Source organism: Vicia villosa, linkage group LG2 (assembly GCF_029867415.1).
Source record: "Vicia villosa cultivar HV-30 ecotype Madison, WI linkage group LG2, Vvil1.0, whole genome shotgun sequence".
Classification (NCBI taxonomy): Eukaryota; Viridiplantae; Streptophyta; class Magnoliopsida; order Fabales; family Fabaceae; genus Vicia; species Vicia villosa.
In genome coordinates this window covers 152941096-152959215 of record NC_081181.1, presented here as the reverse complement: position 1 = coordinate 152959215, position 18120 = coordinate 152941096, and the positions used below count along the sequence as shown (strand labels likewise).

Sequence of the window (18120 nt, the reverse complement as noted above, 5' to 3'; positions counted from 1 at the left end):
AAACGAAAGGTAAAGTGACTGCCATATCCAGAAGACCTCTTTGACTCCTCAATCATTTTCGAACTCCTCTTGAAAGATGAATGCTCATGTCAAGTTAGCTGAACTTAGGACTGGAGAACATCATGAAGGGGGTGGGCACCAAATAACTTTGAGCCTAAAAAATCCTTTTTTTCAAAAAAACCGTGAACTTGGCCACGTTACAACCCTTGAAAGTCCTAATTGAAGCAGGGTTAATTCGAAAGCAAACTATACACGAGAATACGGTAAGCTGACTCCTAGGAGATCCGCTAAGCGCTTGAGTTGGTATCGCACCATCTTTCTTTCATAAAAAAATCGATGTTACGACATCCTTTCATAAAGTTTCTTTAAACTTCAAGATAAACATACTCTTTGCATTAGAATTATATTTCTCATAATAAACATTCTTTGCATATAAACAAGTGCTCGACATTAAGAAAGTTTCTATCATGAACTTCAGATGAAAATTTTATTCCTCCCGGAGGACAGGTTGTCTTCCGAACTCCGTTGACCAGAGGCAGCAATATTTCAAAGTCTGATCACCCTCAGGGGCATAAAAGCATTTGAATACTTTGTCGAGCAAGTTTTCACTCAATCTGAGGCAATCAGGTCAAGATTCGAAGAATCTCTCAAAGTGTTGAGTGATCAGGGGCATTCACTCAAGCACAATCGAAGCTACCTCCAATATAGGCCGTCCAGGGGCATGGTTCCAAAGTTCATAATACTGGGGCAAGTTGGCAACGATAGCACGAATATCAGAAGGCCCTTACGAGACTAATTTCTTCAAAGTCCCTACAGGCTGGGGCAAAGACACTATGCATTGGCATTTTATCCTCATCAGGAGGTATTCAGTTTAAAGTTCAGGTGTGAGCTAAACAACTTATTAACTTGAGAAGCATCAGGGCGTCATCCTCAGCAGTCAGAAGCTGAAAGTCCATTACTTGATTGGCATCTTTACAATCAACACGAATATGCAGAACTATGTAAGCCAATGTCTGTTTGGTCCCTTTGAAGTCAACACTTGCTTGACCCATTAATCCCACTTGTTGGTGGTGTTCCCTTGAAGGACTAATTCTTGTTTGATACCCCGGTCAGTACTTGTTTGGTATTCTAGTCACTGCTCGCTTGCCAACTCATTGAATCCATTGCCTGTTTGGAAAGTTTCAAAGCCGAGATGTCTGATAACCTGTTTGCTCTTGCATTTGCCCATTGTGAGTGAGCATCATTATCCTCTTCCATGTGAGGAAACCTCAAAGACGTCATGCTATATCCTGGGGCATTTTCATCTGTTTATCTCGCAGGTACATCCTTTCGAGTACACCATGTCAGCGTGTTGGCAAATCTAGCCAAGTGAGAGATTCTCACTCCCTAGCTGAGTGCTTCCTAATGATAGATTCTCACTCCCCAGCTGAGTACATTCAGATGAGACTTTCTTTGTTCCAAGATTCTCATATCCTCAGTAAAGCACGTCTCAATGCAATTTTCGTGCTTCAGAATCCTTATTCCCCAGCGGAATGCATCCTATATAAGCAAGTTGGCCACTCCCCATCAGAGTTATCTCCATGACTTGCTCTTATCTCCACATCCCCAGAATGTCGAGAATTTGCTTCTCCAATGAAGTTGTAAGGGTCTTCCCCAAGCAAGTAAGTGGGATGTTCTTATCCCCAAGCAGGATTTATTCCCCAATCAGAGCTCACGTCTAGATTTGATCATCTCCAGCAGATTTCCGATCCATCTTTGTCAGCTCGCAGTTTGTGACTTCTGGTCACTCATCTTGTCCTCCCCGCAGAGTTCTATACTCTATTCAGGACTTCTTCAGCAATTCAGTGCTCATCCGTTGTTTCCTTAAGCAACGTCCGAATCATGCATCATTCGCATTGCATTCTCTAAGCGTGTAGCGTCTTCCTCCTCGGAAACGTTATTCCATACACATTCATACATGCATCATGCATAAACCATATCATATCTGTTGTTTCTTTCTACAGGAAAGTTATCGAGATTCAAATGCTCCCTAGAGAGCAATATTCGCCTAGTCATTACAGGCGCTTATCCTGATGTTTTGAATCAGAAGAGGATTGTTCTACTTATTTTCTGGCATAGCTCAGATCAGTTCAAAGACATTCCTATTCCCGATGCCCCCAGATCGGTGGAAGATATTTGTTCCTATTCCTGATAAATCAGACTTTCAGTTGAAGGAACCGCCTCCGGATCTCCCAAGATCTTCCGAAGGAGCAAGCCCTCTGATACATCAGATCAGTTGGAAATATCTACTCCCTGACGATTTAGTTCGTTCAGAAGAAGAAACTCGTTTGCCCAGTCCTGATACCTTACTATCAGTTGAGGACGTTTTCTTTACCCGGCGTACACAGTTCGGAAGAAACATCTGTTCCTATCCTAATATTCAGATTCAGATTAGTTGAAGGAACCGCCTCCGGATCTCCCAAGATCTTCCGAAGGAGCAAGCCACTGATATCATCAGATCAGATGGAGATGTTTGCCTGATTGACTTTTTCATTCAGATGAAGATTGTCCTACTTATTTTCTGGCATCATGTCCAGATCAGTTTAAAGGCATTCTTTTCCCGGCGTACACAGTTCGGAAGAGATATTGTTCCTATCCTGATTACCAGTTCAGTTGAAGGAACCGCCTCCGGATCCCCGTGGTCTTACGAAGGAGCTAGCCGCTAATTCCCAGATTAGTAGGAATATCTACCTGATGATTTAATTGCATCAGAAGAGATGTCTGCCCAGATTCCCAGATCATGATTCCCAGATCAGAGATACCTATTACCCGTTGATGCCCGATTCAACCGATGTATCTCCCTCGATTCCCAGATCGACCTAAGACATCTATCCCGATGCAAGTTCGGAGACATCTGCTACGCCTGATACTCAGATCAGCCGAGATGTTCCTTCTCTTGATGCCCAGATCAATTGAAGTGTTTCCCCTGCCTGTGGGTGCCCGTTCCTTCTTATCACAAGTTGGAACATATTTATTATCTAGATCGATTGAAGTTTTTTCTCCCTGCTTGCGGGGTGGTACATTCCTTCTTATTGCAAGATGGAATCTTCTATTGATCAAGAGCGCAAATTTTCGAGTTCATTCTGGTATTCAATCTCCTTCCACCTCGACGATTCGAAACTTTCATTTCTCACTCGTCAGGTTCAAGAAGTTTGAATAGGGGCAGCTGTTGCACCCCAAAATTTGCCCTCTTCACTGTGTTATAAGTTATCAAATGACGTTTATTTCGTCACTCAAAAATCAAAGAAAAATAATAAAAAGCTCTCATAGATCATGGACATGGAATTCATTTTATGGTGCTTGTGTTTACTAGTCTAGTGCGAGTTTTGCCTTGACTTTCATATAATGTGGTGCTCACGATCAAAGGTTTTTCTGATTTATCATCATTCAAGGTTTAGATTCATATGATTACTTGTGTTATAAGGCCTTGGGATTTTATGCAAGGAATGAAGTTTATATGGAGTTTCGGTGCATCATTTCAAGGTTGGAAAACCATATGCCGAAATTTACTATTGATTCAAAATTTGCAATGTGAAGACTTGGAAGTGCAAGTGAGGCCCTGGAGGAAAATGTTCATTCGAAATTCATTTAGAGAAAAAAGAATTCTTGTTCATTGTTATTCCAAAACCAAAATCTCCTATATCCATTACAAGAAATATTCAAATATACATTTCAAGTCCATCCATTACCAATTAAATTCACTACACAAAATTCACTGCAAAGTTCAAAAACCATTACAAAGAAATTACAACAAAAAGGCGCCTATGGTTCTAATGCCCAAACACTTGCTGCATCAAAAGAAACCACTTGCAAGAGAACCGGAAAAAAACCGCAGCCGCATCTCAATCTTGCATCCATTCAAACCGTGATGACTGAGCAAAAGAGAAACCGGTTCATAACTTCAGTAGATAATGAGAACCAGAGAATCATAACAGAAATTGGGGGGGAGGAAAATAGCTGTAACAGAATGGAAACGAAACCGTAACAAACTTCTTCATCTTTCTCTCTCGATCCTGGATTCAACGCTCCAACCTTCATAACACTCTTCAACCTTCTCAGATTCGATTCAACAAGAAATCTTGACACGCTTCAATTCAATCAAGATAATCAGAACTTCACACCTTCATCATGGTGGTTGTTCAATCTTCTTCTCCCAATTCTCCATCGCACCAATTCTTCAATACAATCTTCATCACCTTTAATCATCGACTTCAACAACTTCGTTCATCAATCACCTTCAATCTTGAACTTTCTCTCTTGATTCTCAACCGTGAATCACCACCATAATCATCTTCATATTCTGCTTCAATCACCAATATGCAACCTGCAAGAAAATCCAGAAACCAGTAAGGAAACAGAACCGAGATTTCATCCGCGTTCATCATCATCCTCACGTATCAACAATCTTCTCCGCGTAGCCTCCTCGTTACCGAATCAACATCACCATTGCAATTCGTTCCTCGTCGCGACTGCAGAGAATCAACAGTAACGTCGCGGTTTCATCCACAACAACATCGGTCATCTTCTTCAATCGTATTCAATCACCATAACTTCAATCAGCACTCTGCATAGTCCATCATCAATGATCTTCAATCTTCACCGATCTGAAATTCACATCTGTAGAACATCAATAACAACGCTCATCATCTTCATACAAAGACAACACCACAGAAAAACGGAGAGATACGAGACATGAGATCGAGATGTTGAGAGACGAAGACGAAGAGAGTGAGTCCGAGAGAAATGAGAGATGAGACGAAGCGAGAATCTGACCGGAGGAGAAGGTTGAGGTCACCGCCGCCGCCGTCGGCGTTTCGTGAGAGAGAAGAGGCTAATGTTTGAAATTCCTAACCCTAATCCCTTTTAGCATTTTATTTGATTAACAGTGAATATAATCTGTTTTAATTAGAATTAATTAGCATAATTACTGGTTTAATTGAGATTAGAGATTAACTGAATCTGATAATAAGAAAATCTGAATTGGATCTAAAATTTGAAACAAAAACTGGATTCTGATGCAATACATTGGGCCACCACCGAATTACTGCCGTACACCCCCCTGGAAGCCCATATCACTTTTGTTTTTGGTTATTGCTACAAAAAACTGAATAAAAACCTCTGTTGGGCCATCCCCTTGGGCTGCAGCGCCCAATTACTGTCAATATACTCTGTTTTCAGCTTTTCACCCCATGTGTACATTTTTAATTCATATTAGAATTAGTTGTTTTAACTAGTTTTGTTTCCTATTTCTTTCATGTAATAAAAAACCTAAAAATCAAGTAGTTTTGTTAGTTTTTGCTTGATAGAAGAATGAATAAAAAACATGTAATATTTTCTAGTTAGAATTAAATGTTTTGTTATATTGTTTAGTTTTAACTCTTTGATAAAATGCCATGAAAAATATTATGTTTGATTAGATTCCTTGCATTGATTTTAAATAATAAAAAAACATGTAATCTTTTGCTTGTTAGACTTTAATTGTTTTCTTACATAGTTAGTTCTAATTTTTAGATAAAACGCCATAAAAACAATTTTCTCCTTTTAGATGTTGTTTTAGAATTTACTTAGAATTTAATTTCTATTATTTTCTATGGCGGGTGCATGCCTCCTTGTTATTACTGATTTGGGTGTTGAGATGTGCGAGGTACTTCGAGAGAGCCTTTGATTGCGATTCGACTTGCTTCGTGTTCCACTTTACTTGTGGGATACGAGTTCGCTTCCGGTGCGATTGATTTGCGTCGTGTTCCACTTTATTTGTGGGACACGAACCTATTTCCAGTGCGAGTCACCTGATCTCTCATTCATTGAGATGTATATTCCTGTATTGTCTGGATTGTGTTTCTCTTGCAGGTTGCTTATGTGGTTGTGTTTGATACGCACTACATAGCGGTTGTGATTTATTTTCACACCGCATCGCTTTGACGCTTATGCTGGACTCCTGGCTTTGATGGATGTTAGATTACGTGAAGTTTCTTCTCTGCTTACGCTTGCTAGCTCATTGCGGATTTGCTATCCGTTCGGTATTGTCTCCCGTTTCATTTTATTTCTCTTGCACTTTATCGCTTTCTCGCATCATCCTTTAACATGAGAAGTAGCACCTAGACATGCATCTGGCCAAGCCCTCGAAAGAGGCTCTGTTTTTGTTGGTGTGTTTACATTTGTGCTTTGCGGCAGGGAGTCACGGTGTAATAAGTCCTATATGGCACTCCGTTAAGTCCTCATGGAAGGCATGCGGTCAAGGGTTCGTAATCAACCCCCGCCTAGTCTCATCGAGTCTGTTTGGTATGCGCACGCCTCGCGTTGTTTGCTTCCGAACGTGCAAAAGATCTTGTTATCGAGTATGTCAGGTAAAGGGTTCATGCAGTCGGACCCCCGCCTTTCCTATAGCTCATGTCACTCGACGTTGATGCTCGGTGTACGCACGCACCGTTTTCCTTTATGATCCGTGACGGCTTGGTTGCTGAGAAGGGTCCGCCTTCTTGTCTATGGCCCGATCATTTTCGCGAGGTCTGATGCTTGGTTGACTTGGGTTGAGCTGCTCCCCTTGGCTATGGCGGGACCGCTTTTCTACCACTCGGTCAGTACCGTTGGTTTGTTTGCTTTACGAGTGGATGCTCGTTTGTGTGATATTCTTGTGTGCTTCCCCTTTTCCCTCGTAGGTTGATAGCTTAGCTTAGACTTATACCCTTTGTATGATAACATTAGGTAGCAAGCTTTCCCCTTAGGTTAGGTTTTCCTCATGCATTCTTTAAAACACAAACCACACTCTTTGATTTTCTTTTCTTAAGAACTTGTTATTTCCGCTCCATTCCCAAGCATAAGCCTCCAAAGGTCGAGCAGCGGAGTGTGAATGTAACTTGTTCACCTAAAAAACACAAAACAAACAGAAACTAGTTAGCCGAGCTACGGTAGCTCTGATTCTGCAAAACAGATACGTAGGCAGCGGGGTAGGGCCCGTGCGAGCATAACTCTTTCTTTTCCCTACATTCTGCATTCATTTTAGTCCAGATTAGCATAGATTTGTTACACACCCATAGTTTTAGACACAGGCGTGGATACCATCGAGTACGATGGGCGCGAGGGGTGCTAGCACCTTCCCCTCGCGTAACCGACTCCCTTACCCTTTTTCTCTGGTCGTGAGACCGTTGTTTTGTTTTGTGGTTTGTTGACATTCCCTTCCTTTTCAGGATAAATATGTTAGTGGCGACTCTGTTAATTTTCGCGGTAGCGACATCAATCTTCAGGGATTCTCCTAAAATTTGTTCTCATGTAAAACGTCCAACCCAAAAATTAATTTAGTGTTTGGCTTATATAAAGATATGATTATTTTTTTTGGATTGTGTACCTAGCACGTCATCATGAGCCTAGCACGTCGACAAAAAAGCTCTTGTGTGAGGCATATCCTTCGTATGCCTAGAACGCGAGCAATAAAAGCTCATGAGTAGGCATAACTCTTTTTGCGCAAGGCACAAAAGGAAATCCGCATGAGGCATGTGAGAATTTACGTGAGGCATAAAACACAATGGCCAAAAATCTTGCCTACCTAGTAATATGTGTCTGGAACACATCTTCATGCGTGAGACACATAAGCATAATTGATTTTCACATAGTTTCTTCGTATTTTACACCATTTTTCATCACCATGACTTCCACAGCGGCTTTAACTCCAATGTCATCAACTGGTAAATCAAGCTTGGTTATGACAACTTGACATGATCCAAAGGTGTACTTATCAACAAATATAAATCTCCAACTTCCTGCAAAAACTCAACTAACTAGTATTAAATATGACTAAGTTTAATGGTAAAAAACATTATTGTAAGGATACTCATTTACTGCTATAACGGGGAGTCATCATGTCTCAGGCCAACCTAGTAAGTCTCTTAGCTCTAGTAATGAAATAATCAAGTAGAATTTTGCCAAAAGGTTGTAGTTCATCTTAAGCCTTCATTTGAAATCCTTTTTCAGTGGAGTTGTCAACTTCTTAATTCCCTTTTTAGTTTCCTTGAGCGTCATAATGTTGTTAGTATTCTAATTCAGTGTTGACTACCCATCATGTGTGATGGTTAGGGATTTCACTATTCTTTGATCTGCCAACGAATTATTTTCCTTGACAATAATCTTGAAATATGCCAAGCATTCTTCCATGGTACCCTTGGCTACCCTTGTTTTTCCTTTAGGAATATGTTTCTCCTCCATATTTTGTAAGATCGGTTTTCTATGAGCTATAATGGTTTACATGACCTTGTCCCCCGATATTAATGTATGAATCTCTAGGAAACTTAACACTTTTAGTATCAATAACCTTTTTCTATACTTGATTTAGCTATCCTACCTTAGGTGGTTTGTAAGTTTTCCGAGCACGAAGATTTAGGACTAACAAAAAGAAAAATCTTTTGAGCTCAAATGTTTCATTTTCCAACGTATCTCCTTGTAAGGATTCAGAGGACCTAATTGTGGATCTATGTGCTTGAAGGTATGGAGCTAATGATCCCGATGTTGGTGACCTTCTTAGCGTTTTGACGACAACAACGTTGATGCTTGTTGAAATTGGTGGTGATAGATTTTAAACTCTTATGTGATGGTGATTAAACTTGAAGATATATAAAGCCTCATCAAGTAGAAGATTCAAGGTTTTGGTGAAATGCTTATATGATTGGTATATCTGGAAAAAGAACTTGAAAGCGTCAGAGTTGTGAAAGAGAGGAAATGTGAAAGATCGTCTGGTCGTGTCTGTTTGAGTGACCAAGAGCTTGTGAAAGTAGAAGAGTAACTCCTAAGATACTAAGACAACGCGCACACACACACCTAAAATATTTTTAAGGTCTTTCTATATTTTATAAAATATCCTAAAATTGTTTTTAGGACCTAACTAGTTGATTAAGGGTGTGTGAGAATGATTGCAGGACTTTTTCTAATTGAATAATCGATTAGGCCAATGACCTAATCAATTATTTTGTCTAAGTTGATTTTAAAATTGATCGAGACAATCTCTTAATGATTGGTAATGACTAAATATCAAAATCTTTCATTTGTGGCTTGAAAAATCAATTGCTGAAGGTCAATAATCGATTAGCCTAGTTGATTATGCCATTGATTCGAACCATGGTTTGTTTCCTTTTAGAACCTCATTTTCTCCTATATAAAAGAGACCTCTCTTCATTTGAAAATACACCACAATTCTGAGATTTCCTATTTCTTACTATTTTATCACTCTCTTCCTCTCTCTTTAAATATTATCTTTCACCAAATGTGCCTTAGTGCCTTATGAGTGAAAACTACTAACGAGGAAAGTGTTGTACTAGTGTCGTGCCATTCATTTTATTTCAAGAGTGTGATAATCTTGAAGATTCTAGTTTGGTTCTTGAGATTAACCATTGAAAATATTTGTTAGGTTAAAGAGGTGGTCGCCCCAACTCTCAACCGAGCTTTCTTTTTGTCAAAGAGACCTTATGCCACAGCCATACCACCTAAAGCCATTTTATTTGCAAAAGGAAAATCAATAAAGTTTGTATTTATCGGTTAAGAACACAATAAGTAAATACACATCAATGTCAATTTTCTATCCTTACTAAAGAGCTCTCTTATCTTGTGAACATCGATAACATCTAGTATAACTCGAGTGCCAATAGACCATTTCTTCTACATAGATGGTCCCACATATAAAGGGTTAACCCCTTCCTCATAGCTTAGCCTCTCCTTGAAGGTTGTCAGGTTTTCCTTCATTAACATTTCCTCTGGGTCAGAGAATCCAAAAAATAATATAGGTATGGGATTCTCAATTAAAGTGGTTCTAGACCCAACTTTTTTGAATTCGATCACCACAACTATCATTCTTATCTGGGAAAAGTTAGGTACCAAAGATTTCCCCTAAAGATCCTGAAAAAAAAAAGGTGAGCCTCTAGAGTTTGATGGTGCACCAAGAAGAAATTATCTTTAAAGTCTTTCTAATTCTCGGAGTAGTCACAAAATTGTTGGATCTCATGCTGCAACGAGTCAGCCTCTAATTTCAAAGGCTCTTTATGAGGTATGCCCCCACAGCAAAAAGGTGGAAGAAAAGGTTCAGAGACGGCTTTCAACCTCGGTATTCGCACCAAAACTGGAACACTTTCACAAAAGCCTAGGCATTGGGTATAGTTGAAAGGGTGCGATCTTCAGATGTCTTAACACTCCTACCTCAAATTCATTGAAAGATAGTCTAAAATTTAGACGAGTAAATAGACACTCTTAAAAGGGATGGAACACCCGTCAAAGTAACTATAGATCCTTTTATCATATCTTCCATGGATGGCCTCCCAATCAAGAGGTGAGCCTAATTTTGTGAGAGCATTTCTTCATTTTGGTTGCGCTGTCAAAAACAGAGACAGTCGTTAGTAATGTGTGGCTTACCCAATGGTTCTGATTCGCATCATACGGCTCCATAGATGGAAGACTCGCTTGACCATCAATCAGCGGGAAATTCCATTCAAACATGATCGTCATATTTTAAAGTTCGTTTTGACCCTTAATCACGGCCTCGTTGGGATCCTGACCTTATGATTTGAAAAAATTCTGAAGTATCTGCTTATCTCGGGTGACCATCTCTACATAGGATAAGGGACTGACATAGGGGAGGGAGTCTCCAGTGACCCCATAGGAAGCAAAAATAATGTTATCTAGTCGAACATCACCAATAGATTTCCCAGTGCTATTGTCAAAAAAAATGCTAGAAGATTCATCAGAAAGGCTCCATCGAAAAAAGATGTATTAGAAGTACCATTGGATCCAAAACTGTCAGAAATAATCATAGGACCCAAATCAAAGCGAATATATGTTGGAGAAGTAGTGTTCGAGACATTTGGGGTTTTTGCCCCCACATATTACGAAGGATTGCCATCAACACATCTACCTCCTGTTTGACATGTCACGACAATTCTTAAGGGCAACTATTTTGGTCTAGCCAAAGACCCAAACAAAGAAAACTCATTTGTTGCTCTGAAGCAAGGCCTAGTAACTACTTGACCCAGGTGTATATATCCTACTACATGTATAAGATTTAAAATACACACACTTTTTACATTTTACTCTATCCTTTTTAGACTCATTCACTTAACCTAAGGATGGAAAACGGGTATGTCCGTCCCGCAAAAGCCCACAAAAAATGGTGTGAGTGGGACAAACATACTTGAGGGCGTGTGCCTAAAGTGTTAGTCTACCCCGCACTAAAAGTGAGGGCGTGATAGGGTGGATTTGCGGGCACTGCACATTATAGGCCTAAAAATACAACAAATCATATAAGTGCACGTGCCCACAAAAGTCCGCAAAAAAAATAATTTCTCTTTACACCCTTATACCTTCTTCAACGTCCCTAGCGAAATGTCAAAAATGCTCCCTATTTTTAGAGATATATCTCCGGACGCACCAAAACTCATTTTTTACTAAATTAAATTTGGAGATGCATCTCCAAATTTTTTAGAAGTTAATTCGAAGACGTATATCCGAAAATACACATGAACCAGACATACAAATCGTTACAATTACCATATTTATTCTAACTACCATCATTTTCTTAAAAAAAAATAGGAATAGTAATAATGACAAATAATGTGAAATAAAAAATAATAATTTATAGAATTGGAACTATTTTATTTTATTTTATTTAGAAAATGATGATAATTGAAACAAATATGGTATTTGAAACTATTTGTTTTTCCGGTTCATGTGTATTTTCGGACACACATCTCCGAATTAACCTTTAAAAAATTTGAATATGTATTTCCGAACTAAATTTTAGCAAAAATGAAATTTACTGCATTCGGAGATATATCTTTAAATAAACTCAAGAGTATTTTGCAATTTTCAAGAGGTGTGTCACACTCTATAAAGGGGTAAAGAGAAATTGCCAAAAAGTAACGGAAGGGGTGAAAACACATTAAAAAATGCAGGTCAAAACTCTTGCCCATTCCACACTAAAATACCGCAAAACGGATATAGCCAACTGTTTCTGCCTGTTTTACCACACGTACTTGAATATGCGTGTTCTACCTCCCCCAAAGACTTGCATCACCCTTTCAAGAGTTCACACATAATTCTAGTTCCCATATGACTTAAAGCAAGTTGTTGGAGACTAATATGTCTAGTCATATGTATGCGGATATAATTGTCGGCTAATTTAAATGACATTACTCGATTCCTAAGTTCAAAAAAATCGAAAAAAAACTCAGGTTTCTCATAGCGCGACTCAAGTAATGGCATTCCGGAGATTTTTTTCCTCTTCTTCTCAATTCCGCCATGCCTCTCCTAAAAATCTCAATCTCAACGCCAAAGACTCTACCCTCTCTCACCTTCCCGAACACCGCAAATCCGAAGAGCTCATTGAAGTTTTATGTCAACAGAAGCGCCTCAAGGAGGCCGTCGATTCCCTCCATCGCATTCACCAACCCTCCCCTCGTATCTACTCCACTCTCATTGCTGCTTGTGTCCGCCATCGATCACTTGAATTGGGTAAAAAGGTCCATGCACACACCAAAGCTTCTAACTTCATTCCTGGCATTGTCATCTCCAATCGTTTGCTTCATATGTATTCCAAATGTGGGAGTCTTATTGATGCCCAGATGGTGTTTGATGGAATGCCACAAAAGGATTTGTGTTCTTGGAATACCATGATATCTGGTTACGCTAACATCGGTCGTCTTGAACAAGCTAGGAAACTGTTTGATGAAATGCCTCAAAGAGATAACTTCTCTTGGAATGCTGTTATTTCTGGTTATGTTAGCCGTCATCGACATAGGGAAGCTTTGGATTTGTTTAGAATAATGCAGGTGAATGAGAGTTCCAGCTCTAATATGTTTACTTTGTCTAGTGCTTTGACGGCGGCGGCTGCTATACATAGTTTGCGTCTTGGGAAGGAAATTCATGGTTACTTGATAAGGACTGAGTTGAACTTGGATGAGGTGGTTTGGACTGCTCTTTTGGATTTGTATGGTAAGTGCGGGAGCTTAGATGAAGCTAGGGGTATTTTTGATCAGATGGCTGATAGAGATGTTGTTTCATGGACTACCATGATTCATAGATGCTTAGAAGATGGAAGAAAGAAAGAGGGATTTTCATTGTTCAGAGATTTGATGGGTTCAGGTGTTAGACCAAATGAATATACATTTGCTGGTGTTTTAAATGCATGTGCCGATCTTGCTGCTGAACGCGTGGGAAAGGAGGTTCACGGGTACATGACGCGGATAGGGTATGACCTGTGTTCGTTTGCTGCGAGTGCTCTTGTCCATGTGTACTCTAAGTGTGGGAACACTGAAATTGCAAGAAGGGTGTTTAACCAGATGCCTCGCCCAGATTTGGTGTCATGGACTTCTCTAATTGTTGGGTATGCTCAGAACGGTCAACCCGACATGGCTCTTCATTATTTTGAAATGCTACTTCAATCAGGTACAAAGCCTGACGAAATTACCTTTGTTGGGGTTCTTTCTGCATGCACTCATGCTGGATTAGTAGATAAAGGGTTGGAGTATTTCCATTCAGTGAAAGAGAAACATGGATTGAAGCATACTGCAGATCATTATGCTTGTGTTATTGATTTATTGGCACGATCTGGACGATTCAATGAGGCAGAGAATATTATTGATAGCATGCCCATGAAGCCTGATAAATTCCTTTGGGCATCCTTACTTGGGGGATGTAGAATACATGGGAACCTTGAACTAGCTGAAAGAGCAGCAAAAGCATTATTTGAGATAGAACCAAAGAATCCAGCTACCTATATCACCCTGGCTAATATTTATGCTAATGCTGGTATGTGGACTGAGGTAGCCAAGGTTCGAAAGGATATGGACAATAGGGGAATAGTAAAGAAGCCAGGGAAGAGCTGGATTGAAATTAAAAGGCAAGTGCATGTGTTCTTAGTAGGCGATACATCTCACCCCAAAATAAGTGATATACATGACTTCTTAGGAGAGCTCTCAAAGAAAATGAAGGAAGAAGGCTACGTTCCAGACACAAACTTTGTGCTACATGATGTGGAGGAGGAGCAGAAAGAGCAAAACATTTCTTACCACAGTGAGAGGCTTGCTGTTGCCTTTGGAATAATGTCAACTCCACCAGGAACTGCAATCAAAGTTTATAAAAATTTAAGAACTTGTGTAGACTGTCACACTGCAATGAAATACATATCAAAGATTGTTCAAAGAAAAATAATAGTGAGAGATTCAAATAGGTTTCATTGTTTTGAGAACGGAAGATGCTCGTGCAAAGACTATTGGTAGTATTACACTGCAATGCTCGTGCAAAGACTATTGGTAGTATTACACTGCAATAGCAGCTTTATTTAGCATTGAATGCACTGCTACTTTCGGGTGTCACTGTGGAAGGAAAGACAGCCTTAGACAGTTGCATTGATCAACTTCATTTGCCTTCTCTCTCTTTCATTTGAACATGGTTGATTTCAAGCGGACGTGATTGTTGGAAAGATATACGCTCGCCTAAGGAAGCTGGAACGGTTATGTAGGAAGATGTCAGTAGAGGTAATGGGTGGTTAATGGTTATTCACTTCTGGAAATGCGAAAAAAGGAAGAAGGATGTGAGTCACGGTGCAGGCATTACAACAGTAGCAAGTTGGGGATGCTATCAGAAAATGGGGTACAGCTCTTGAGCAGAAAGCTAATTTAATGAGTCAAATGAAATTCTTGTGTGACACTAGCTAGCAAGTGAAATATTCATTATTGAGATGATGCTGGGAAGTTGTATGGAAAGTAAAGAGTTGTGGGATCAAACCCGGACCCTAACAAATCAAATTTTCATGCAGTTTTTTTCTAGTACTTAATTTTGCCCTTAATACAAGAACATTCAAGGCAGGTTAATTTTTATTGGAATAGCTGAATTCTTATAGATTCATTTTATGTTTATGTGGTAGATTGGAGTTCCACAATTGTTGTTATTTTATATTAATGTAAGCTCTTAAATTAATGTGCAATACAACGCCTCATTCAAAAGTTTAATCAATATTTCAATTTGCATCGCAATGATTTAAGACCTAAGTCTGCTGTGCTAATTGATTAGTTAGAGTATCAAAAATCACTTGGATGGGATGAGATGAGATGAGATGAGATTTATTCAAGTTTTATAATAAATTTTAAGTTTGACTATATTTTGAACACGTAATAGAAAAATTTTGAAAAAGAATTTTGCCGTGAATTGTAGTATTTTTGTTGAAAGATGAATTTTGTGAGTAATTATAGTATTTTAATTAAGCGTAGAACATACTCAATTTATAATATAAAAGAATTGCAGAAAGTGTATAGTTAATTACATTTGTACCCATTTAATCTATAAATACTCTTAATATATGAGTTTGTGTCCATTGTCACTTTTTTCAAACTTATTTTCTTTCAAAAATTAAAATTGTGAAAGATAAATTTATTTATTTTAAAATTTAATTTTTTCAACAGATACATTCGATATACTTCTCAAAATTAGTTTTATTTTAAGAAAATTAATATATCCCATAGAAGACATGTACCAGAAATCAGAGGTCTAGTCACAAAGTGTAAACGACATGTCTAATCCCAAAACGACAATCAATTTTTTAGGGTTTAGGTTGTTAGAACCTCACGTTGATTTTCATTTCATTGTTGACACTACACTGAAACTCTGGGGTTAGGAAAACGAGCTGACACAAGAGAGAGTTCAGTTTTAGAGATGAATCAATCTCGAGACACACATAATACTTAATGATAGAGGGTTGAACATATTAATTACAACTACCGTTTTCGAGAAAGGTGATAATGAACTGATTTAGATAGAGTGAATAGGGAATGGATAAGACACTCTAAATATCATTATTTCCAGTAAAAACTTTTACTCGACATGTTTAACTATATAATGACTTAAATTCATTAGTCAGACAAATGCACAACATACATAGAGTTTCAACATATGTTTGATGAGGTGGACTCTTCAATTTCCAAAAGTCATAGAAATCTTTGACTATGGATAATTCTGATGTATGAGAGCTTCACTACTTTAAAGCATCATATCCAAACGAAAGAAAATGTGTATCTTAAAAAAATTCATATGCGTCATCCATTTTTAAAAAGAGATTGAGTTCATCTTGTACCTTGAATTCAATCTTGGTTCATAAGCTTTTTCATAAGATAACCTCTTTCAGAGATACTAAGTTCAAAGGTAATCTCGTAGTATATAAAGATCATTTTCTGTGCTTAAACAGCTTCTGATTGAATAATCTTCTTAGTCTTTGACTTTTTAATCCATTTAAGCAGCAATGAAGTCTTTCAGTTCTAAAAAAGAACAATCTTTGGATTTGCAAGTATACAACTAACTTTGACTCTTCAAGGTTAAGCTTATCATTATATCAAACATGGATTGATTCTAGAACACCAAGTGTCTCAATGTTGTATATTTTGTGGCCCCTCAAACATTCAGAATATCCTAACACATCACTAACACGAGTTTATTAGAATAAATTTTGTTGAGATTTTTTTATCATTTTAAGATAGATCAAGAGCTTCCAAATGAATCAAAGTAAAGAGGATTGTGCTCTTTATTCTTCCATAACTCTTATGATATTTTACCTAGAATAGGTCTTATCAAGACTTTGTTCTGAATGAAACACGCAGTGTTTGCAAGCTTTGCTTATAAGTGCTTAGCCATGTAGATTTCATTGATTACGATCTTGGCAAATTCAAGCACAGTTATATTCATCCTTTCTATTGCTCCATTTTCCCGTGGAGTTCTAGGGCAGAAGAAACCACTGGAAATGCCAATATCATCAAACATCTTTTCAAGGTGTTTGTTATCAAAATGATCACTTCTAATATTGACAAATTTGAGACTGGTCTCAATTCATACTTAGTTACAGAAGGTGGTGAACATAGAATGTGGCTCATTCTTGTGTCAAAGAATCTTTACTCAAGTCCATCTGTTGTAATCATTAGTAGTGACTTAACTATACTTCTTCGCATCGATTTTATACAATCTTTTATGGTCTAAAAAACTCAATATGTAAAGCTTCAAAGGTATGGAGGTAGAACCAACATGTTGTATTTTTCAAAGTTTTGAAAGCAATCCCTTCTGACATACTTCAGAGGAAGCTTAATTGTTGTTATTCCTTTTGCCATTTAATAATATAGAGTCATCCTTCTCACTCGTGGCCTATTAGGATATTGAGAAAGAATGATCTCATATCTTATTTCATCATAGTCTCAAAGCTTAAGATCTTTTCTCTTTGATCAACTCTAAAACTTCACAATGCCTTCAGGCTTAAGTTCCATGCTTTGGAACATATGTCTTCTTCCCGCCATGTGTTGCAAGAAGCCAGAGTCAAGGTACCATGATAGGTGTGTCAACCGAGCTACTAAGAATATATGCAACACAAATTATCTATATCTTGGGTACCCATAGTTTCTAGGGTCTTTTCTTATTAGTTTTCCCAAAGTTCTTTACAACTTTGGGTTTGACAACACAATAATCATATTTATAGGATTTAAAACAGAAAGGTTTATCCAAAGGTTTTGCCTTGGGTTTAGAATCAGATTTCTCTTTTTATTTTCCTTTATCTTTAGGGACAAACCCAACAAAGAAAAAATGGGAATGAAATGTATTAGGTTTGTTTTCCTTATCACAATTGGATTTGTCATAGGAGTTATAGCCAACACCATCAACCCCATTTTTGCTTACGCCATAGATCATAGAAGCCATCGTGCTTCTAGATAAGAACTTCTAAAAAGCTTTGTCATATTTCTTTATGACATCATCAGTACTCTCATAAGGTTTTGGAAGAGCTCTCGTGCCTTTGAGGCCGAAGTTCTCATCTTTAAGAAAAACTATCTTCATTTAAAATAAAGAGATGTTCCTTAAGCTTATTGTTTTCAGAATATATAGATTCATGGGACTTTTTAAGTGCCTTGAAATCAATCTTGAGTAACTCATGTCTTTCCAGATTTTAAATCAAGGAAGTAGACAATTCTAAGTGCGAAAGGTCAGAAAATAACTCTTTGGTGATTACCTCATTTTCGTCTGATTATGAGCCTGCATTGCCTTATGAAGAGATCCCTGCATTTGAGGTCCCTATTAGCGCCA

General features: G+C 38.2%; 1 protein-coding gene across 1 annotated transcript; it reads left to right on the top strand.

Annotated features, from left to right (window-relative positions):
- The first annotated feature begins 11997 nt into the window (after positions 1-11997).
- LOC131652520 (pentatricopeptide repeat-containing protein At4g37170) lies at positions 11998-15117 on the top strand. Its single transcript, XM_058922396.1, has one exon. It carries the CDS (start codon positions 12267-12269, stop codon positions 14286-14288), a length of 2022 nt encoding a protein of 673 aa, XP_058778379.1. The 5' UTR covers positions 11998-12266; the 3' UTR covers positions 14289-15117.
- The last annotated feature ends 3003 nt before the right edge of the window (positions 15118-18120 follow it).

Bases quoted from the DNA above. Each gene is read 5' to 3' on its own strand.
- LOC131652520 (XM_058922396.1), top strand. From the start codon at position 12,267: ATGGCATTCCGGAGATTTTTTTCCTCTTCTTCTCAATTCCGCCATGCC.